This window comes from Scardinius erythrophthalmus, assembly GCF_964197995.2.
Source record: "Scardinius erythrophthalmus genome assembly, chromosome: 8".
Lineage (NCBI taxonomy): Eukaryota > Metazoa > Chordata > Actinopteri > Cypriniformes > Leuciscidae > Scardinius > Scardinius erythrophthalmus.
The window spans coordinates 14,047,780-14,071,100 of NC_138228.1; the positions used below are offsets into that span (position 1 = coordinate 14,047,780).

General features: G+C 36.3%; 5 protein-coding genes across 11 annotated transcripts in view; 3 read left to right on the forward strand and 2 right to left on the reverse strand.

The window, feature by feature from the left end:
• Positions 1 to 6,917, reverse strand: LOC308694634 (uncharacterized protein). Its single transcript, XM_081372271.1, has 7 exons — positions 6,480 to 6,917; positions 5,668 to 5,891; positions 4,233 to 4,331; positions 3,972 to 4,073; positions 3,696 to 3,809; positions 2,866 to 2,974; positions 1 to 2,771 (listed from the first exon to the last, which is right to left on the reverse strand). Exons 1-7 carry the CDS (start codon positions 6,625 to 6,627, stop codon positions 1,714 to 1,716), a joined length of 1,854 nt encoding a protein of 617 aa, XP_081228397.1. The 5' UTR covers positions 6,628 to 6,917; the 3' UTR covers positions 1 to 1,713.
• Positions 6,918 to 7,296: 379 nt separating this feature from the next.
• On the forward strand, positions 7,297 to 8,686 carry LOC308694637 (protein C19orf12 homolog). Its single transcript, XM_081372274.1, has 3 exons — positions 7,297 to 7,426; positions 7,660 to 7,844; positions 7,943 to 8,686. The coding sequence occupies exons 2-3, from the start codon at positions 7,685 to 7,687 to the stop codon at positions 8,206 to 8,208; spliced, it is 426 nt and encodes a 141-aa protein (XP_081228400.1). The 5' UTR covers positions 7,297 to 7,426; positions 7,660 to 7,684; the 3' UTR covers positions 8,209 to 8,686.
• Positions 8,687 to 8,853: 167 nt separating this feature from the next.
• Positions 8,854 to 10,618, reverse strand: LOC308694636 (cytochrome b-c1 complex subunit Rieske, mitochondrial-like). The gene is made up of 2 exons (XM_081372273.1): positions 10,440 to 10,618; positions 8,854 to 9,631 (listed from the first exon to the last, which is right to left on the reverse strand). Exons 1-2 carry the CDS (start codon positions 10,558 to 10,560, stop codon positions 9,021 to 9,023), a joined length of 732 nt encoding a protein of 243 aa, XP_081228399.1. The 5' UTR covers positions 10,561 to 10,618; the 3' UTR covers positions 8,854 to 9,020.
• Positions 10,619 to 10,883: 265 nt separating this feature from the next.
• On the forward strand, positions 10,884 to 16,422 carry rxylt1 (ribitol xylosyltransferase 1). Its single transcript, XM_081372272.1, has 6 exons — positions 10,884 to 11,217; positions 11,367 to 11,534; positions 11,688 to 11,790; positions 14,049 to 14,363; positions 14,465 to 14,635; positions 15,520 to 16,422. The coding sequence occupies exons 1-6, from the start codon at positions 11,073 to 11,075 to the stop codon at positions 15,920 to 15,922; spliced, it is 1,305 nt and encodes a 434-aa protein (XP_081228398.1). The 5' UTR covers positions 10,884 to 11,072; the 3' UTR covers positions 15,923 to 16,422.
• A 1,814-nt stretch (positions 16,423 to 18,236) lies between these two features.
• Positions 18,237 to 23,321, forward strand: part of srgap1a (SLIT-ROBO Rho GTPase activating protein 1a) — a 113,532-nt gene continuing 108,447 nt past the window's right edge. For all 7 annotated transcript variants that reach the window (XR_014030671.1, XM_081373198.1, XM_081373199.1 and 4 more), the window contains exon 1: positions 18,237 to 18,780. Coding sequence is in view for 6 of the 7 variants with exons in the window: in XM_081373198.1 (XP_081229324.1) it covers positions 18,711 to 18,780 (70 nt within the window). In the remaining variant the exon portion in view is untranslated. The remainder of the gene's footprint in view (positions 18,781 to 23,321) is intronic.

Here is a 23,321-nt window from a genome sequence, read left to right on the forward strand (position 1 = left end):
GGGTGAACTATCTCTTTAATAAAATGTCATATGTTTAGAAATTAAATAAGAAAAAGCTGTCACTTGGATGATTCACTTAACCCTTTCAAGCTTAAACAATAATTTCACAGGTATTAGATGCTTTTTTTATCTACCTCAAATGGTAAATTAGACAGCACGTCTGACTGCGCTAGCTGATGCAATGACATGAAAAGTAGTTTTACACTGCAATAACCTTGAACTTTAAACCCACAACTGTCTTTCATGTTTTTTTTTTACTTGGTATAACAACCTATTTAAAAAAAGCAACACGTACACATACAACACTGAATTAGTGAGTCTAAGATAAACTTTAAAACACTTATCTGCCCTGATGAGCTATCTAAACTGAAAGTACGGTCAACGCAACCCATGACATTTTTTACATAGTATTTTTTTCTTGATTCCAGTCCAAATATCAAAAAATGTACTAGCTACGTAAAATGGCATATAAGGTATTATCTTGTTTTCTGAAAAATAAATAAATAAAGAGAGTTTTTGCTTAAAACAAGCAAAATTATCTGCCTATGGGCTAAGAAAAATAATCTTAATCCAAACTGATTTCTTATCCCATTTGCAGATAATTTTACTTGTAAATGCATCTTGATTTAAGAATTTTTTTTATATTTGGACTGGAAACAAGACAAAAAAACTAGATATGAAAGGCATTTTTTTGCAGTGAATTAAGGGTGGGCTTATCTCGCATCATAATCCAAAATGTCTGTCCTTATACAACCCTTCCGAGTCAATCAAAGAACCATGTCAACATCTATCCACTATCTAAACACCTTCCAGAGACCCAGTGATAACCCTGACCCACCAAATGCGTCACTAAACCAACAGCACATTGGAAACCATGTGGTTTTAGATGTTCTCACTTCATAGGACCTTCAGGGCAAACGACTAATCACAAAAAACAAAACACACACAAAAAAAAACATACAGGAGTCAACAGGATATAAATATTTTGGCATTGACCATCAATAGCTTTAGGAAAAACACTTTGACCTTCATGACGTAAACCGACGTAACCTGCTAAAATCAATGTTTGAGTACCTATGCATCTGAAAAACATGTTATCACTGGCACCTACGTTTTAGTTAGGCATGAAATTAGGGTCATCAGAGTCTGCATCTTCTGAGTATGAAGCAGAACAACGTAGTTATTTACATCAAATAAGACATATTGACATTCTAAAATGTCATGGGTTCTGTATGAAATTGTGGCTCTGGTGCACTCTTCCTTGCTCAGTCGATTAAGGCACGCTTTGACTTTTTTTTGAATGTGTTCACTGGTTCTTCTTAGTTCGGTGAAGACAACAGCAGGTAAAGTCTGTCCTGCATTGATTCTTGGGTGATGAGGAGGACTTTTGGTGGACTGAAGGTGAAGGAGCAACTGATTTCTTTGAGGACACTGGTTAAAAACTGACCTGCTGCATGTAAGACATCGAACGTTCGTAGAGGATGAGCTCATACAGCGAGTACTCATGAGGTAAACCGATTAGGTAAAAAAAAAAAAAGGTTAAAAAAATGCATATTTCTCCAACCCTAGGTTCAAGTTTTTTCAAACATTCAAACATAATCTGCTAAAAATAGATTTGAGAACCTGCTAAAACAGATTTAAGTACCTATGCGTCTGCGAAACATGATGAAGACCACGTTCGCTAGCACTTTTTAGTCTCATTTTATACTTGTTTTAGTCTCCTTTAGGCTTGTAATCAGGGTCATCAGAGTCTGTTGAGTCTGAATCTTCGGAGTATGAATCAGAATACAGTGCATTTACATCAAATAACACGTATTGATCATGTTCAGCCGCTCCTTCTAAACTGTATGATTTTGTGGCTCTGGCACACTCTTCCTTGCTCAGTCTATTAAGGCACACTTGAGGTTGAAGCCACTTGGACTGCATGAGGAAGCTTTGACTCTCTAAGGACAGTTTCAGATTGTATTCACTGATTCTGCTTGGTTCGGTGAAGACAACAGTGGCTAACATCTGTCCTGCATTGATTCTTGGGGTGCCAAGTTGCTTTGAAGCTGTGGACTGAGGTGATGATGAGGACTGTTGGTGGAGTGAAGGTGAAGGAACAACTGGTTTCTTTGACACTGGTGTAAGACTGACCTCCTGCATGTAAGACATTGAAATGTTCGTAGAGGATGAATCAGGGTTTGAGGACAACGCGTGCTGGTTTGAAGATGCTTGAGGTTCTGGTGTGTGTGGGAAAAGAGGTGGAGTGCTTTGGGTTGACGTGGGAGTGCATTCTGCCTGTACAGCTTCTCCATCGAGCTCTTCAGAACATTCCTGAAGGATGCTCCTCATTTTTTTGCCATGTCTGGTGCACATCTGCTCTGGAAAACCAGCCTCACCTTCTTTCTGTTCTGGTTCAGATTGAGTCTTCGCCTGTCTGTGCCTCCCAATCAGGTCCTTCTTCACCAGAAGAGATTGGCTTAAATCAATCTGATGTATTTCCGAACCTGACAACTGTGTGGACGTAACAATTTCTCCATCACTACAAATTTCCTCCTGAGGTAAAATGATTTCTGTGTTTCTATTATGCCACAAGTCTTGGGAACTAAAGAGCTCTTTTGTGCTGGTTTGTGAGAACCGTTCCTCCTTTGAGCTGATCTGAGATGGCCTCAAAATTACATGGAGGGTATCATGGGATGGTTTAACAACTTCATCGTCCCTTGGTTCCTCACAAGTGTTTGAAAGTGATGTTGTGATACTGTCATCAAGGCTCAGATTTGTTGTTACAGCTGCAATATAGAGAAAATGCCAATGAAAATGAAAAAAAAACTCAAACTTTCAAAGCTGATATGAAAATTTCCAAGCCAAAACCATATTTCTCACCACCATATAGGAGCCTCTTTAGAACTGTGGCTAGAGATGCACTATCCCTTGAAAGTAATTTTTTCAGGATCTTCTCTCCCCTCCCATACGGATGGGACTGCTTCAATACCTGGACACATTCATATGCAAATATGTACAGATTAGATACAATAATAATGTATTTAAATAAAGGCAATAAACAGATTATTGGAATGATACTAGTGTAAAATCTATATTTTAAGTGTGTCAATTATTTTTCTTAATCTTTCCTTCCTATGATAAGCACTTAGGCAGCCCAAAGAGAAACCACAAGAGTTTACATTGAAGTGAATGCCAAATACAGTTTATTGTGTATTCAAAATACCAATAATATTAAGATATTAAGAAAAAAAATGCATGATGTGGGAATTTTAACTATAAAAAAAGCCCGAAATGCATTGGTACTCTTATTTTGAAATATCTATGCTTTACTACTTCCAGCAGCTGATTCCAAAGTTTAAAGTGTGTTTGAAGTCTGTTTTTACATTCCCAAAGTTAAGAAACCTTTACAATTATAATTTTGTAATACAATTTAAGATTTTTAAGACACTTTATGCCTTTTTTTATCAAACTAATTTCAAGACTTTTCAAAGACCCACAGGAACCCTGACTTGATATTTAGCCAATATATTTACAAATGTAAATGGTGGTTGGAATTTTTTTCACCTGTCTGTCAGCAACAATTTGTGCACTATCATTTTTAGAAAAATCATAGCACAAAAAAAAAAGTACAAAAAATAGCAATGCCCGTCTTAAAATCAACTCAATAGTAGAAGCAGCGACTTTAGACACAAATGTACATAAACACTAACCTGTTCAATATTCGTAGGTTGTGGTAGGACTTTATCCAGCTCTCTCAAATAGTGTGAGAGTCTCTCCTCCAGTTTCTGTGCATAACGTTCACCGTATTGCTCCTCCATTAAATCCTGCAAAGTTGAATGGTCACATTTGATTTAAAGATCTGAAATTGATAGTGCTGATATACTATATCAGTATAAAAAACATTATGAAATACTTTGAATGGCACATTACGTGCCATTCAAAGTATTTCATAACGTTTTTTAAGACAGCAGGCCATTTTCACTAACCCGAATATAAGTCTCGCGCATATCCCTGTCTCTTGCCAGACAATGAGCAAAGGACTTGAAATCCTTCTGGTTTTTCTGCATCAGATCCATGTTACTGCGGCTCTAGAAGCATCATTTAAGAAAAAGTAAAGGAATGCCTTAAAAAGCCCAGTAGTCCTAAAAACTATTTTAAATATTGAAGACATTTTTTTTACATTACACTTCACAATTTGGCTTTTTCTGTATTTGTGGTGGCCCCTGGTGGAGGAACATTATACTCACACATTTGTGATACTCGGGAAGGTTGTTTGGGAAAAAGTTTTCGATCTTGTCAGAGATTTTAGCAGTACTCTGGTCATTCCACAACATCCACATGACAACCTAAAACAAAACAAAAAAAGCTTGTGAATTGTAATACAGCTATGCAAAGGCAAACAACTTCATATTTATACAATTTGAAAACTACATATACATGACAGCAAGTTAAAGGCACAGTTCACCCAAAAATATGCTCACCCTTATGTTGTTCCATACCTGTATGAGTTTCCTTCTTCTGTTGAACTAAAAAGATGATATTTTAAAGAATGCTGGTAGCCAGACAGTTGACAGTAGCTACTGACTTCCATAGGAAAAAAAAGTCAATGGTGCACGTCAAATGTCTGGTTACCAACATTCTTCATAATATATTATGAAGATATTATCTTCATAATATCTTCTTTTGTGTTCAACAGAAGAAAGAAACTCATACAGGTTTGGAACAACATAAGGGTGAGTAAATAATCACTTTTGGGCTGCCAACTCTCACGCATTGAGCGTGAGACTCACGCAATTGAGACTTTGACTTTTCACACGCTCTCACGTACGCCACACATCAAAATTGCGGAGAAAATGGGTACTTTTAATATTAAACTAATTCTCAGCTCTTAGATTCCGTCAATTTTATTATGAAATTCAGACAAAAATACGTTTGGCGCTTGTAAATGTGACGTGACAGATCGCTGAGCGCCTCAGTTCAAGTGCACGTGAACTGATCATCTGTTACTTTTTTATTTAAAGATGCAGTACAACTTACCGAAAGTATACATAATATCGACCAATTAGTGTTTTTCAACCACGGAAAGAGGTCAATATAACAGCAGGAGAAGCGTTGGAGCCATAACGTTACATTTACCTCACGAAAGCCATTTAATGACCATAGCATGTTAATTGAATAGAAAAAATAGCTAGAGATATTTTGCTGAGCACTATATTACATTATTATATATTTACTTATGTCATTAAATAATTGTTATTATAACAAAAACTGCATCATATTTAATTTAATTTGTTATTTTTAACCTTTAATAATACCAGATTGGGCCCTCTATGTTAACAGCATTGGGTGAGATTATTTTTTTTAATAAAATTTAAAATAAACATGTATCCAAAATAGTCAATATAGAATCAAAATCGGAATCAAATCACAAGAATGGAATTGAAATCTTGACATTTTTGCCAAGCAATAATAAAAACTGTATCCTACCAGTCATTGTACAAACATTGTAACATGTTGTCACTAAACTTCATAAAATTCTATTTAGTTACCAAATGTTTTGACAATCATAATTACCCCCCAAAAACAATCTCACTCCAAGCTAAACTCAAAAGTTGGCAGCCCTGCTATCCCTTTAATTCTGATGGGTTGATTTATATTTGTTATCAAAGAAAAAAGTCTCACCAGAGTCTGCAGACCAAACATGATCTTCATGTGTTTGATCGGAGTCACTAGTCGTGGCACAAGTGTGTATGTAGCATCTAAAAACTCAGTGACTCTCTCAAAGTGCTTGATGTCTCGGGCTTGAACGATCCTCCAGACCTCTGCCGCCACCACACGGATTCTGCACGGCTCTTCAAGGGTCAGAAGTTGCCAGTCACCTTCTAGCCATAATGGAGGACCTAGAACTGAAAAAAAGCAAAAGTTGATTAGATCTCCCATTCATAGGCCTGTCTCGATTATTGATGAATCGTCTGATCGTGATTATTCGACCTAATCGCAATTATTTGAGATAACCTCAATAATTGTCTAGTTTAAATTTCAATCACATTCAAATCAAAGAAATTTAAGCGCTTCAAGAAAAGTCATAAAAATGCACAATATCATGTCTCCTTTTCCAGTGAAAGAATAAAAGAATATAAAAAAAAACTGTTATATAGGCTAGTACACAAAGATATTTATACCAAATTAAGTTCTGTGGGTTTAATCAGACTGCGTTATATATATTATTATAAATGATTCATTATTTAAATATTATAATATTCATTCATTCATTCATTTTAAACTTGATTCAGTTAGATCTATTATTTTTGTAGCACTTGCACCAACTGTGCAATCAATTTATGATAAAAAATAAAGTAACAAGTAACACAGTAACTGTGTAATTACACTGTAAAGACATTGATTCAATAGATTATACACTTATCAGTATATAAATGACAGGTTTTTAACATGCAGATGTGTTTGGGTAATAAAAAAGACATTGTAAGAAACACCTTCTAAGACCTCCATCATCTGTTTAGTCCATGCATATTCAATGATCCATAATGGTAAAGCAGGAATAAGGATAGAGCAGGCTTTCTCCAACCACAGGTTTTCACTCATTTCAGCAAAAGCAGCAGTTTCAGTCTCCAGCACTGTCATGATGTCCAAGCATCAGCTGTTTCCATTGCAGAGCATCTGTTGTGAGCTGCTGCATGCAGGAGGAAACATCCAATCATTGCCTCTGCGGAGATGATGATGAGCTCCATTTAAAAGTCAAATTTGGTTAGACATGTCCGGGCACGTTTAGGAAGTAGATGGCGGAACAGTTTACTTATACTTATATACCATCAAAGTATATCACGGAATAATTCAATGCTGATCAGCAATACAGGTCAGTCATTAGCTCAGTGCAATTTTTTGTGTGAAAACAGAAATTGTTAACTGTCTGTGATGTTTTAAAAAACGAACCGATCAAGAAACCTTTCAAAATAAGAGGACATCCCGTCATCAGCTAAAAGTAACATTTAGGTCAACATGAAAATGTATATTTTTTGCTGAGTTTATAAAAGTAAAAATAAAATAACCAAATAAATAAAAATGAAATAACTAAGTATAAATATATCGTGTATGCATTTCTTTACATTCACTGGTAAGTTAAAGGTCAAGCAAAGTTCGCTGTTTAAATTAAATCTCAATTTATCTTTTCAAATAAAATTCACAATTTGATATTTTAACTTTTAAAACTTGCCATGCATTTTTTTTTTTCCTGGGAAGGTATTTTATTTTGAAAAATATATATTTTTTAGCTTAGCTTCACACACACTCACAAAAAAAAAAAAAACTCATGACCTAGCGCTTGTTGGTGTTTGATAGTTTGACGTTGGTCACCAGATAAAAGGTTGATGCCACAGTTTCGGTTATACTGATTCATTAGGGAATCGAAAAGTTGCTTTTGACGGTGAGTGTACAGCTCTTATGTGCCCTTTAGACAACGTTTACAGTAAATGTGTTATATTCTCTCTCTCTCTCTCTCTCTATATATATATATATATATACTCACTCTCTCTCTCTCTCTCTCTCTCTCTCTCTCTCTCTCTCTCTATATATATATATATATATATATGAGACGATATAACGCATTTTATAACTGATTTTAATATGTAGTCACACTTATTTGTTTTCACGTTACAGTTGCACTGTAATCTTTCCAAGCAAGATGCCGCCACGTGTTGATGACGTAATGAAACTGTGTTGTGAACTATCCGCAAATCAACAAGTAAAAACCGCAGTGAAACAGTCTGGAAAAGGAGCAGCGGCAGCTGGTGGTCTAGCTTTTGCAGGAGGCTTAATAGGCGGTCCTCTGGGAATTGCAGTGGGCAAGTACATTCATGCCTGTAGTACAGGTGTCAACCTCATATATATATATATATATAGTAGGTGATGTTTTCCTTACCTGCACCTTTGTGTTTTTAAGGTGGGGCTGTTGGAGGACTGCTTGGATGCTGGATGACAAGCGGACAGTTTAAACCTCTTCCGCAGGTTATCATGGAACTGACACCAGACCAGCAGCACAGACTCTGTGAGGATATTGCAGCTGTCTTAGGCTCAATAACATGGACTGATGTTGCACAGCTGACTGCCCTTGTAATGGGAAATGCCACACTTCAGCAGCAGGTAACTGCTGCTCTTCTGAGCTATATACAGAAGGAACTTCAAGCTGAAGTGCATTATGTTGACTGACACTATCTTCTCAAAAACAAAAAAAAACATTTCAAACCTTAATATCATGTCATACGGGTTGTTTGATTGGATGCTTGAGGACTGTAGTTGAAACTTGCATATAAAATGTTTTTGAACTTTATACAGTGCATTTGAATCTGACAAGCACTGTATATTCTTCGAAATAATTTCCTGGCATAATGTGTAGAATATTTTCAGAACACTTAGGAAGATTGTGCATATGTGGATGATATTGTTGAATTAATGCCTTTTTAAAATTATTTAAACTTTTTGGTTTGTTTAATAGAACTCCCGTGTTAATTTATTGCCAATATCCACATGCCCAGTCAAAAACCTTAAAAACATAATGCTGGCTGCTTTAAAATATATATTTATTAGAATAAAGATTTAGCCAGACACATTAAATCAAGTGTTATAGGGATTGTTTGACTGGATGCTTGAGTACTGTAGTTGAAACTGGCATATACAAATGTTTTAATTTAATTGATATAGTACATTTAAATCTGTCAAGCACTGTTTGTTCTTTGAAATAATACTGGCATTGGGTGTGATTTATTTTCAGAACACTTAGGAGTGTGTATTATGGAACATATGGAAATGATATTGTTAAATGAATGCCTTTTTAAAGTTATTTAATTAAACATTTTTTGGTCTGACTCAGAAATCAGTTTGTTAATTTGTAAACAATACTTGCATGCCTAGTCAAAAGCCTCAAAAACATAGATTTTGGTTGCTTTCAAATATATATTTATTGATAGTTAGATTTGGCCAGACAGATTAAAAGCATACAGAGAAAATGTCCATTGTTTATCCTATCCAACAACTACAGTTTCCTCATCTGGAAATTCATAATAAGGCACCTCCAAGTTGAGAGGTGCGGGACCTTTTCTGATCCTTCCTGAAGCGTCGTAATGTGACCCATGGCAGGGGCAGTAGTACCCGCCGTAATCACCGGCATTTGCGATTGGGACACAGCCGAGATGAGTGCAGACACCGATAACGATGACCCAGGTGGGGTTGCTGACGCGATCTTTGTCATGCTGGGGGTCTCGGAGCTCCGAAAGGTCTACACTCTCCTCAGCTGCGATCTCCTTCTCTGTTCTGTGACGAACAAACAGAGGCTTGCCTCTCCACTTGAAGGTCATGTTTTTCCCTTCTGGGATATCGGACAACTTGATCTCGATTTTGGACAGAGCCAGGACGTCAGCAGAGGCACTCATTGAGGAAATGAATTGGGTTACGACCGTCTTGGCAGCATAGACACCCAACACAGCAGTGGTTCCGGTCACCAAGTAAGAGAAGGCCCGTCTAGTTTCACTGCTCTCCTGAGAGGACGCCTTAGGATCCAACACCTCAGCACGCCGATAGTCAGAGAAGTCAGGGATTTTGATGTCTGTGTGAGCGAGACGTGCTCCAAAATGGCCTAAAAGGAGATAAAACAATAAGTCATTGGACACACTTAAAAGGGATAGTTACATAAAAATATCTTTCTTTCTTCTGTTTAACATAAGAGATGTTAACTTTCATTGCATGGAAAAAAAGATACAATGAAAGTGAACGGTGACTGTGGCTGCCAGTCCCTAACATTCATCAAGAGTTGTATTAATTTTGGTCTGAGATCTTATATTGACAGTGGGACAGTAAAGTCTACTTCAGCACATCCCAAAGACGTTCAATGGGGTTAAGGTCATGACTCTGTGGTGGCAAATGTGTGAAAATGATTCCTCATGCTCCCTGAACCATTCCTTCACATGAATATGGCATTGTCATTCTAGAATATGGCCATGGATACCTAACATGGTTGTTTAAAAGAAATAAATAGCTGCACACAATTAGATTTATAATTTATATATGCATACGTGTATGTATGTAAGTGTGTGTGTATATATATATATATATATATATATATATATACACTATAAGTATATATACACACTACTGTATATATATATATATATATATATATATATATATAGTATGTATATATATTATGTATGTACTGTATGTGTGTGTGTGTGTGTAAGTTTTATATATATATATATATAAATATATATATATACATACATACATACATACATAATACACACACATAATGAATTATGTATTAATTATTGTATTAGAAGGAGCCATCTCATTTAGACCTTTTACGTTTATAACATTATTTCGGATGTCATAACCGAATGTCAAGAGTCTGACCAGCCTGTTAACTAACACGTTATATGATCACCTACCGCTCGCAGCACACTTCATCAGCACTTCTTTGTTCACTGCTCCGGGTACTAATGTTTTCAGCGGACCACAAGCCTGCAGGTAAGGGGACAATGTCCCCAAACGAGCGGCCAGGGACATCATTTTTGGCCAGTTAAGAAGGATCCTGACAACTCGTACGGTCACACCGACCTCTGAAGAGAGAGCTTTGAACAGCGGAAGCTCCTCCTTCAGTCATAGTCGACCGGAGATTGACTGAACGGAAAGCGCATTGTAAAACAGAAATTATAAAACAAATCCTTGAATAAAGCTATTTGAATGGTAAATACAATACATATTTTAATTTTTGTAGCATATAGATTTCACAGTATTTGTTCAAATATTTAAACTTTTTTGGTAATGTTGTCATTTCGAACAGGCAGTACAAGGCAGTCTCGTGAAAATGTAAACAGTAGTGACGAGACGTTGGATTCATTTTTGCGAATCGGTTCATTCGAACAGTCCAAATTTTCTCAGCTCACCCACCAGCCCACCAGCTATCCGCTGAACGAATCTTCGTGAACGAATCCTTCTAACGTGAACAATTTCTTTAACAAACTGGACATTTCTCGTACACACTGGTCGGGATCCGCAGGATGGTCACCTGAAAATCAAACATGAGATTCTTTCGCCGGAAAATAGCGATCATAGTTGTTTTGGCTTATGCGATATTTTCACTGTACGCCGCGTATAATGTGTTTTTCAGCAAGAGGGTTATTTCTCGCGTTCATCGAGTAGTGAAAAAGGGCACTGTGATTTTAGGTAAGATAATAAATCATAACCAGCATAATCTAATAGGTTTGTTATAATAGACAAACAATATAATATAGAGTACACGCAATAAAAGCATATATATTTATGATTGTATGTTAACAATAGATTTGTTTAATAAAATATATATGTGTTTCCAGATAATGGAAAAGCAGGAGAGGAAGAGTGGAACCCATGGGAAGAGGATGAGCGTGCACACTCCTTAGTTCTGCAAAAACGAAGAAATGCCTTCAGATCCTATCAAGATCATGCTGCTAAAATCAGGCCAAAAACATATAAAGTTCAGATCTGGGGCAAAGCAGCCATTGGCAAGTGGAATATGTTTATTGGTTCCAGAGATCATTGCATTTCTTGTTGTGTCTTGATATACTGTGTATATATATATAATTTTTTTTATTATTATTTTTGCATTAGTAGAGAACATATTTATTAAATATTGTTCCTTTTTCACATTTTCCTAGGACTTTATTTGTGGGAACATATTTTAGAAGGGCCTCTCATCCCAGCGGACAAATCCAGCCAATGGAGAGAAGGAGAGATTCAGTCTGGGAAGATCAATTTCAGGTATTCATGCATTAAAATGATCAAATGTGACAGTAAAGACTTTTATAATGTTGCAAATGATTCCTATTTCAAATATATGCTGTTCTAAAATTCAAATGAAAATCCTGAAATTCAGCTTTGCCATCACAGGAATGAATGAAAATGTAAAATGATTAAAATAGAAAAAAAAAAAATGAAATCTTTATATTAGTTCACAATATTGCTGTTTTTTTACAGCATTTTTTTTTTTTATTAACGGGGTCATGGATTTTTGTTATTTTTTTAATATATTCCTTGAGGTTTACTTATAATGTTAATAATGTTTTTTTTTGCACAGAAAAACAAACAAATATACATGCAGAAAGACAATTATTTTCAACCTTTGTCTGAAATGATCAGTTTTTAAGCGCGGCACCTTTAAGGCTTGTCAGTAAACGGACACTTTTATGATTGGCTAACATCATTGAAATCAACTCCCACTCGCTATTGCACGCCATAAGTAAGTGTTTTAAAAAACATTATCCATGTAAAATCATCATTTACAGATATCATTTACTTGGGGTTTGTAATGTCAGATCCAATACAGCTGACTGCTTTATCTTTTAACAAAAGTTTCTTTGCGAACTCTCCATTACACTGTTCCTCGTTTACAAAACAAAAGGCTCTGAACAAACATACATTCATTGAACGCGATCCGGGACGCCACTAAAATAAACTATTTATGTTTCTGACGCTGGGATCATTCTGAAGTCAGTACAGCAGCACAAACGAGCTGTTTAAACTGGACGCGTCAAAGCGAACATTCTTTCACTCTTCCGTTTGCCCTGTTGTCGTGTCGACAGACTCAAGTGTGTGGGGTATGTCAGAAACTGAACACGCATCTGTAAACTGTATCCAGTGTAGACAGTGTCAGTGATTATAATGGGATCTATTTGCTTTTGAGGCGGGATGACGCAACACTTGCATTCAGTGTAATGCCAGTGGGCGGGGCCTATTGTGCGATTATGTAAAACTACTCTAGAGTCTTGCTCTAGAGCCAGTCATTTGCAAATGTATTTGCCTATGTGACATTGCAGATCCCGCAATATCAGAACAAGACGTTTTTAGGAGCCTGATGAAATATGCTTTGTTTTATAACAACGAGGACGTTTTAAGCTATGAAACTTGCCGGATGTTTTTATGGTACAAACAAAGGTCTCTTATATGTCAAAAGATCATGGCAAATTTGATTTCTCATGTCATGATCCCTTTAAATAAGTGCAGCTTTGGTGAGCATGAGTATGGAAGCTTGAAAAGGGAAAATGCAACTTACAATTCTTTTTTTCTCGCAATTGCTAGTTTATAACTCACAATTTAGACTTTGTTTCTCAAAATTCCGAGTTTATATCTGACTTTTTTCCCCTCAGAAATGTGAGTTGTAAACTTAAAATTACGAGTTATAAAGTCTGAATTGTGAGGTATAAACTTGCAATTGCAAGAAAGTAAGAATTGTGAGATAAAAAGTCACAATTAGTCACAATTTTTTTTAAATGTTTTATTTCTTGACAGAAACAACAAGCTTAGAGACACAAAAATCATCAAAAAATCTCAAACTTTTGAGCAGTAGTATAAGTTATGTTAGCTGGTCAGTTAATAAGAATGTATAAACATTTTTTAGCCAGTACACATTATCATAATGTTTCTGTTTTATACCACATACCCTTCAATATCAATACAGGGATTTTACTTAAAGACAGATTAAATACAATATGTGACCCTGGACCACAAAACCAGTCACATGGGACAATTTTCTGAAATTGAGATTTATACATAATCTGAAAGCTGAATAAATAAGCTTTCCATTGATGTGTGGTTTGTTAGGATATTACAATATTTGGCTGAGATACAACTATTGAAAATCTGAGGGTGCAAAAAACAAACATTGAGAAAATCTCCTTTAAAGTTGTGCATTTATGTTCACGATTGTGCTGCATTCACTCACAAAAATAAATGTTTTATATATTTACTGTAGGAAATGTACAAAATATCTACATGGAACATGATCTTTACTTAATATCCTAATGATTTTTGGCAAAAAAGAAAAATCTATAGTTTTGACCCATAAAATGTATTGTTGGCTATTGCCACAGATATACCCGTGCGACATGTGACTGGTTTTGTGATCCAGGGTCACATATTTATAATTATATACAATATATATTTTTATTGTAAGTAAAGCATTGTGTTGCAATTTCAGAAACCACAATTCTTTAATCTCTTTTATCATAATCTGTCCTCAGTTTCTACACAGGGCCAGCAGTGGTCCAAGGGCATGTTTCTCTGGACACAGACAGTGTGGTGATGGTTTTGAATGGCCGTGAGCAGCAGAAAATCTCCTACTCCATCCAGTGGCTTCAGCACGTCCAGGGTCTGGTGCAGGCCCGCTCTGTCTCTCGGGTTGCTGTGGTCCTTTTGGGCAACGAGCGGTGCAATAATGACTGGATCAGCCCTTACCTTAAGAGGCACGGCGGGTTCGTGGACCTGCTCTTTCTTGTGTACGACAGTCTCTGGGTCAACGATAAAGACATCTTTCAGTGGCCCCTGGGTGTTGCCACGTAAGCGCTTAGTTATAGACTTTCTGTTATACTTTTATATATATATAATTTCAATTAACATCAGTTTAATTGTTTATAATGGGCTTTTTCTTTCTCTGCAGATACAGGCATTTCCCAGTCGTCACACTTAGCGGTCAGATGGTGAAAACTGTAAGACCATACCTCTGCAACTTTCTTGGGACTATCTACAAAAACTCATCCAGGGAAACTCTGATGGGCGTCCTAAAGCAGAGCGGCATGGAGAAAGATTGCCTCATGCACGTTAGAGAGAAGTACGTATTTCTGGAAAAATTTCAGCAGTCTGATGTTATATCATGTGCATTCACAAAATTGGTGGGTAAGTGAAGTTGTAAGATTTTAAAAGATAGAAATTATTACTTTTATTTAGAAAGGATATATTAAATTGATCAAAAGATATTTATAATGTTACAAAAGATGACTACTTCAAATAAATGCTGTTCTTTTGAACTTTCTATTCATCAGTAAAATCTCAAATACAAAAATATAAAGCAGCACAACTGTTTTCAACTGATAAATGTTTCTTGAGCAGCAAATCAGCATATTAGAATGATTTCTGAAGGATCATGTGACACTGAAGACTGGAGTAAATGATGCTGAAAATATCATTTTCTTCCTGTTTTCTTCCTGTTTTCGGTCGAAGGCCATAGTAATCGATTGTCGAGTTCACGCGGGTGATCATAGGTACTAAACCTATGCGCGTGAACTCGACAATCGACTACTTTGGACTTCAACCGAAAACAGGAAGAAAATACAGGTATGTGCGCTGGCTGAATAAACATCATTTTTATTCATATCTTTCACATCTACTGCAGTCAGATTCACCCGTGATCACTCTGAAGGAATCACTCACATGACCTGTGCACTTGTAATGACACATAAAGGATGTTAAGAGGCTAAAAGCAGGTTTAAAACTTGCCCCATTGAAGTCAACAGGGTGCAAATTTTAAAAAGAGGATAACACGGTGTAGGCAACACCGATTTTTGTCGTTGTTCTCTGTACTGACAGCACTCCAAATGCACAAAAAAACGAGCTCAATGTTTAAATTGACCGGAGTTCTCCTTTAAATTCCTTCAATAAATAATATCCCAAACATTTCTAAATTTTATTTACACTTCTTGCATTTTGTGTCATCAGGTGGCTTCCTCAAGAGACTGCAGACACTTCCAGACAGTACCAGATGGCATTAGCACAAAGTGACCTCACTCTTTGCCCGGTGGGAGTGAACACAGAGTGCTACCGCATCTACGAAGCCTGTGCCTATGGCTCTGTGCCCGTGGTGGAGGACGTCCTGACTCCAGGGGCCTGTGCAGTTGGTAACCGGTCCCCGCTCCGGCTGCTTAAAGATGCAGGAGCACCCTTCATCTTCCTCAAGGACTGGAGGGAGCTGCCTGCCATCCTGGAGAGGGAGAAAGGGATGAACCAGAAAGAAAAAACAGAGAGGAGGATGAGACTTCTGGAGTGGTACAGTGGCTTTCGTCAACAGATGAAGGACAAATTCACAGAGGTACTGGAGGAAGCCTTTTTCAAAAGCACCTAGTTTGGAGAACATTAATACAGTCCTGCGTAGACAGCGAGCAGATGCTATGCATCAGCATCCATTTTCGTTTGTCTTGCCACTTATTTTTTGAGCCGTTCATTCATCTGGTACGATGTTTTACGAGTTGTTTTTATACATGTGAAATAAAACATGCTACTGTACGCTATAATATAACATGGTTCACCATATGCTGCTGTGCATTAATGCCCTCCATGTTTACTGTAAAATATTAATTTATTAAGTCGATTGAAATAACAGTGCAAAGTTTTTATGTTGTAACCTAGCTTGGTTATGCAAACAGATATTTAACACTGATAAAATTGCATTTTTTTTCTTTCTTGAAGGTGTCTTTTGCTTTCAGCTCAGTGCAAACAAATAAAATAAATGTATTTTACTTTGAACCAACCTGGTCTTTATTTATCAAGCATTTAAACTTGCATACAGTGCTGGAGTGGATGTCATGTACACTTACAATAAAAGTTTCAAAAATGGTTAACTAGACTGGTTGTTGTATTTGTGAGGACATTACCATGAATTACCATTACCAGTGACAGTGTTTCGGGCATTTTGGTGATTCTATATCTTAAAGTTTATAGTTGTATACATAACTACATTAGTGTATTAATGTACTTACATGTTTGAATCAGAAACAGAGTGACTAATGTAGTCTGATTCCCAAATTAATGATGGTTATGTTTTTTAGTGAATCAAAAACCTTTCCCGAACTCACTGTGTTGCTCCTACACCTCATATAATAATCTACTGCTATTTAGTTATTTAATCAATCTTATATTTTATTAATATAGTTTAATATATCATGTGCATCAACAGGATTAAGTGGTAAAAGTGTATGTATACAAATATAAAAAAGTTTTGAGTTTTTATTATGTTTGTTTTCAATGTCAACTTATGTTTTTATGTATTTGTTGGTTATTTTTCAAACTTTGCTGTTTAGAAATAAAATATTTCCTATTTGTTTATACTGTATATATTTCAGTAAAGTTAAATTGGTGGTGAGGGATGGTATTAAAATAGTTTTAAAGTAAATTTGAACAAACCAAATGAATATGTTCTGTTAGAGTTACTCACCTTCCACACTGTGGTATTAAAATAGTTTTAAACATGTATATTTGAACAAATAAAATTCATATTTTCTAGAATTACTTAACCTACAGTACACACAACAGCACTCTTTGTGCTTGATAGTCAATCACACAGTTTAGGGATAAATAGATTTCGAACTTTAATTTTTAGCAGATGAATGTAGGGAAATTAAATCAATGTTTAATTTTGGAACATTGTCACATGTATATAATGTGGAAAAATATTATTATTATTATATTTATGCCACTCTTTGTTCAGATCATCGTCATTTGGAGCAATAAATTCTATAAAAAGCATCTGTGAAAGAAACAAAGATGAAAGCATGGTAAAACGTTTCGAAGAGTTTAAAATACGATCTTCATTGAGAAGTGATGCCTTCAACACTCTTGAAATTTGTTTAGAGGGATAGTTGTGTCCTAAAGATTTTTGATATAAGATTAATTCAAAGGCTCTACCATTTTCTAAAAGTCTCGCAACAAAACAACTGTCCTGTAAGAGGCGCTATGTGACATCAGCTGACTGTCAGTTTATCCATATCTTCAGATTATGTATACAATACCTACCTTTTGGGCTTTGTTAGTATTTTATAATAATTAAAAAAAAGATAAATTAATAAATGGTCCAATGAAATAATGTTGCAACCTTTTATATTTGCTTAGCATTTTTATTTAATGTATAGAGCCGAGTTTAAAGTGTAAACTGTAAAAAGTGGGTGATAAGTCATTGGAAAAATATGAACTCTGACAGGTTATGTCTTTTCTGTTATAAATTCGCCCTCGTTCATTTCTTTCCCAGCCGTCACAGTGATTTATTTTCGTGTAATTCCCATTACTGGCCACTAGGCGTCCTACACAACACACACTACTGCTTTGCTTAGCGATATTAAAACGAGTTGCTGAAACCAAATAAAAATATTCACAAGGCTTACTTTACGACTTTAAAAGTCATTACCATAAATCATATGCACTTTTAAAGGATCAAGACTATAACGATTTGAAGCGTTAGCATATATCAATTTCAAAAACACATTTCACAACAAGTTTTCAAACTGTTTTATTAGCATCAAAATGCAATATTTTGAATCGCTTAGTCTGTAACGACTACAAAATTACTGTCGGGGACAACTGGTTAGAAAAGTTGTCAATCCCGTTCTCGTCCACATTTCCGCTACGTGCACCCCCTCCACCTCCAATCCCTCCCATTTCCAACCACTTGCTTTTCCAGCTGCTTTGAGGTCAGTCAGAATCCGTGAAACTGTCCGGCGATCAGTCACACGGACGCGAGGAAAGGGTGCTGGGAATCACGATAGCCCTGTGTAACATGTCATTATGCTCTTCTGTCCGTCCAGATCCGTCGGCGGGTGACTAAAAGACAGCTTGAAGGGCTCTATTCGGAACAAACAGTGGACATTTGCCCAAGGAAAGGGTTACTTGTTTGGGAGGAAACTCTTCCAGCGCGCGCTCTGTTTTGATAGCATTGACGGCGGGGTCGTTGGGAACTCGGACTATGAACATTTGCGGTGTTTGGCTTTTGGGATTTTCAGCCTGAGCAACTTGAACAATCTCTGGGATGCACTTGCCGCTATAGGGCGACCTGGATATAGGAAAACTCCCCAAAATAAGCCAGTTTACAAACATTCTCATAACTGAACTATTGATATTACTACTATTCACTATTGAAAATCATGTCGACCCCTCCTTTGAAGTGTAAAAAGGAAAAAGAGATCATTACAGATTACGAGACTCAAGTCAAAGGTAAGAATCATAAACTGCAGTAGTATTTGAATGGCTGGTTAAGGCAGTGTTGCCTCACTTGTGCATCATCATGCTAATCATCTTTTTTTTTTTTTTTTTGCGAACAACAGGTTTGATAGAAGCTTGCCACATATTGTTGGGTCAATGACAAATAAGGTTGATATTACAAAAAAGAAGACATTTTTTAAAGTCTAGTTAAAACTCATTTGGCAAGTTGGAAAGGTTGTAATCTTGTTTCATACATTAGAAAATACTGTTTTTACAAATATTTTGATTTAATGACTAAAAATTTCACGTGGTGTAACGTCAAGTATGAACTTGGTCAGTATTTTCAAAACATTTTTCAAGGAAATCTTGTCTTGGAGTTACTCCATTTGAAATGCCTATTCATAAAAAGGTCAAAATATGAAGTTAATTTTTTTCAAGGTCTCTTAATGTAAAAAAGAGTCCTCTCCTTTTATGCTTTTCTTGTCACATGACAGCAAAATGGCTTCTTTCATATTGGTTAAGCCACAGTGACTGTCAAATTGTCAGTTGTTTTTATGAATTGTCATTGATATTGTGCTAAACATAACTCTGTGTTTCATCTGTAATGAGGCAGAAGTGCTTTTCTGTTTTGAATTTATTTGTTTTTCATTCTATTTTGAGTATTTTCATCTGTGGAAGTGGCAGTTACTCTATATGGGTCTCCACAGTCTCATAAAACCTAGAAGTATCCCCATTCCTCGGCCTGGAAAATTTATGAAAGATAATACAATTTTAACCTTAAAAGAAGAACATAGAAATATGAGGTCTGTGCTTTCTCATGGCATGCAGCTATGTTTTAATTAACACGATGATGATGCCTGAGTTTTCATACCAAGTTAATTGACTAAGTAATGGCAGGGACCCTCTTTTTAATATTGTTCTCCGCAATTATGCCCACTTACCCACTGTCCCTTCCCCCAAGCCACTCAAACTGTCTCTAATATTGCTCATTATGCAGACACCTTTTTAAGGGAATTTATGAAAGTAAATAATAAATAAACATTTTTCTAGTTGTGCCTGAAAATAATTAAACGGCTACATTGATTGCAAATGACTGGAGGAGTCATGAAAACTCATCGGCCAAATTTGCTCCTGTGTTCACATAATTTTTTAGAAGGTTCCCTTTTACTTTCCAGCAAACTAAGCCGGATGGTCTGTTTCCTTTTCATCTCATGAGCAACAACAACATCATCATCATCATCATCATCACCAAAGGAAAGAGGCAGTTACTGCATTGTAGTAACCATGGGGATTTGGCATCACCCCAAGGGCTGAGTCCTCCAGGGCTGTTTGCAGACAGAAATGCCTATTATTTATGTAGAAGGAGAGAGCGTTCGAGAGAGTGAGAGAGAGAGAGAGAGAGAGGTACATTGGTATCATGACATTGCGTTTGTCAGAGCAGCAGTGCTCATTTGGCAGGAATGTCTCTGTCCCCTCGCTCTGATGATGACTAAGACTGTTAATAGCAGCATGATGCACAGAATCCGCCTGTGCGGAGCATCTCATTAGCTTTGTGCTGCAGCCAAACGGGGTTGTAGTAACATGAAAACACACCCCAGATTAACAGCCATGCCTTTTTCCATGACTGAAGGAGAGAGATTTGTTCTAGCACAAACTTTATGATGGTGCAATGTTGACAGTTATGTTATTGTGCTTTTTTATTGTCTTCTAAATTTTGGTATCCATATCAGGTACAATTTGTCTGTGTTTAATTTTTGTCTGTCAATTTGTTTGTGCTTGTGTGCAGTGTGCACTATACCTAACCTATACCTATAGTGATACACCGAAATCACTATTTTCATTTAGCCGAAAAACAAAACTGGACAAATTTGGGTTCTTGGCTAATTGACACCCTAATCAGCATAGCAGATAGGTAATAAACCAGTTATAGTAAAGTTCTTCAACAAAGTCACGTCTTGATATTTCGCTTGACTTTTTTTACATATTGCTATAGCATCATTTTTGGTCACAATCAAGTGCATCCACTCAGCTTGTGTAGCTTATCTAATTTTTGGTCACAAAAATAGATGCTGACAGTTAAAACAAATGTGCTAGCCTAACTGTTTCGGTCAAAAATGTTGGCTCTCCAAAACAATTTCGGTTGAAACTAGAGATGCACCGATATGAACATTTTGGCCAATACCGATAATTCTTTAGATTTAAAAAAAATAATAATTGGCTGATAAATCTAAATACAAATTTTTATATTTGAGATCCTGATTACAAAAACAAAAGTCACCATTAAAAGCCACGTCCCAAGCTCACAATTAACATGATGTTCTCATTATAATTTTTTATGTAGCCTATATGTCAGACTTGTGCTGTGCATGTTGCACATTACCGTATTTTCCTTGTTGAAGTCATTCCAGTCATATTTCAAGCAATTCAAAAACATAATCGTGAACAACAGTATACAAGTGACACAGATGAAGGAAATAAGCCATTATTTATTGGCTTCAGTATATCGGCCACGTTTTCATAACAATAAAACTATAAAAATGAACATATATCGGCTGATACCGATATGGATATATCGTGCATCCCTGGTTGAAACTGAATTGATTTTTTTTACCTATATTTTCAGTTACTGAAATTTCGGCATCAATACTTCCTAAGTATTTGCGTATGCTATCTAATTTGTTTCACTTTGATATATTTAGATTACCTTTCCATAAGTCTGCCATGTAGTTTCCCCCAACCTGTGATGTTTTGGGATCGACTACTTCCTCTACAACACTTTGGTTGTCGTGAAAGTGATACTGTGATAGAGAAGAAATGCCTGAACTGTGCCTGGAATCCCTCTTTATCGGCTTATGCCAAGGACTTGTGTCCTAAGTGGTGTGTTATTTGTAATCCAGGCTCCTGGTGTTTGATCATTCCCTTTTTATCCTGATCCTGACTATCATAGGTCATGTATCATATTTTTTGTGCTTAGATTATTTTATATTCTGATTCAATATGGCTGAGAAGCTAATGAAGTCAAAAGTAAATTGCATTCACAACCATTTTATATTTGTAATCTGATTTATTTTGAAGTAAAATGAAAAGTACGCCGGATTTTATTCATTAGCAATTTATTGGATTATGAATATAATAGTGGGGGTTACCTGACAGAAATAAGATGATTGGAGGGGGAAGTAAGTGTGATTTGGGATGTCAGCCAAAAAGAAAATTTCTATTTTGAATACGAAGATTACGAAGACAGACTTTTGTGTTGCCTAAAATAGCGATACATCACGCACAGTAAGATCAGTAATGTGTATTAGGATATCAGAGATTTTATGTTCTTCAGAGATTTACTTGCTATTAGTAATCAAGAATTAGAATTTTGACCTTTTCAATTTTAAGGTTACACATAGTAAGTCTGATGACTTTTGCTCATAGTTTCCACATGTTGTTTCTGTGCTTCCTATCTATAAACTTGGCAATGACTCGTATTGTTTGCTTTAGCACCATCATGAGTCACATGAAGCTTATTTTAGAGTTATCAGGTTATGTCAGCCAGCTAGGACTGAAAGGTCAGAGGATCCCAGTGGTTGCTCTGCATAAAGCTGCCGGAGAACCTAACAGTTAGTCTTACCAACACACAAAGCTGCCGTATCCAACACCATGCATTCCCCGCAGCACTGACTGCATAGAGAGAAGCATGTAGGACGAACAGAACAAAATATTGAAAGGCACAAAGATGCTAAATTGTAGGAATGTCACGGACAAAGTGAGGAAAGTTTAAATTTTCAACCGATAACGACGAGAAGATCCAGGCATTCTTGAGAATTCTGTCCTTTTTAGGGTCGCATCTCGTGACATCACGTCCTGTTTTTGGTTTGGTTAGATGTCTTGCTCCATGTTCTATTCGTATTTCAGTCGAACTGCACCAGTTTGCTTGGAAGCGAACTACACCACCTGAAAAGTTGGGTCTCAATCCACTTGTTTGGTGTGAACCAAGGTTCAGATGGCAGCGTTCACACTTAAAAATGAACCACACTAAGAAAGCTATAAGTTTGCTTTAATCAAACCAAAACTGGCATGTGTGAACAAACACACCCTAAATGTGCATTAATGCATTTGTTAAATTTTCCAAAATGAAAATGTTTATATGGTGCGCTAAAAATAATAGCTTTTTTAATTGTACTATATAATGCATGGCTGATTTACTTCATTGCAAGTAAGTTCAGAGATGTGTTAACTCATAATTTGGTCCCTTGGCTTGCTAGCAAAACACAATAGCATTGTTTTCTTTGGCCAGATTGTCTGTTTGATGTCGCACAGTTGGCGTTCTTTTGATTGCACCAGGTCACGACTCACTGGCCTGCCCCTGCTGGCTCCTGACACGGACGCTGTCCTCAACCTGTCAGAGAATATTTCCCCATTAAATGTTATAACCTCTAACACATCTGCCCTGTAATGTGTTGCTGAATGAGGCAGTATATATATTTATTTTCTGTGATATTTTGGTCATTTTTAGATATGGCTATAGAGATGGGAAATATTTGTGCGGCTGGCATGAAATGCTT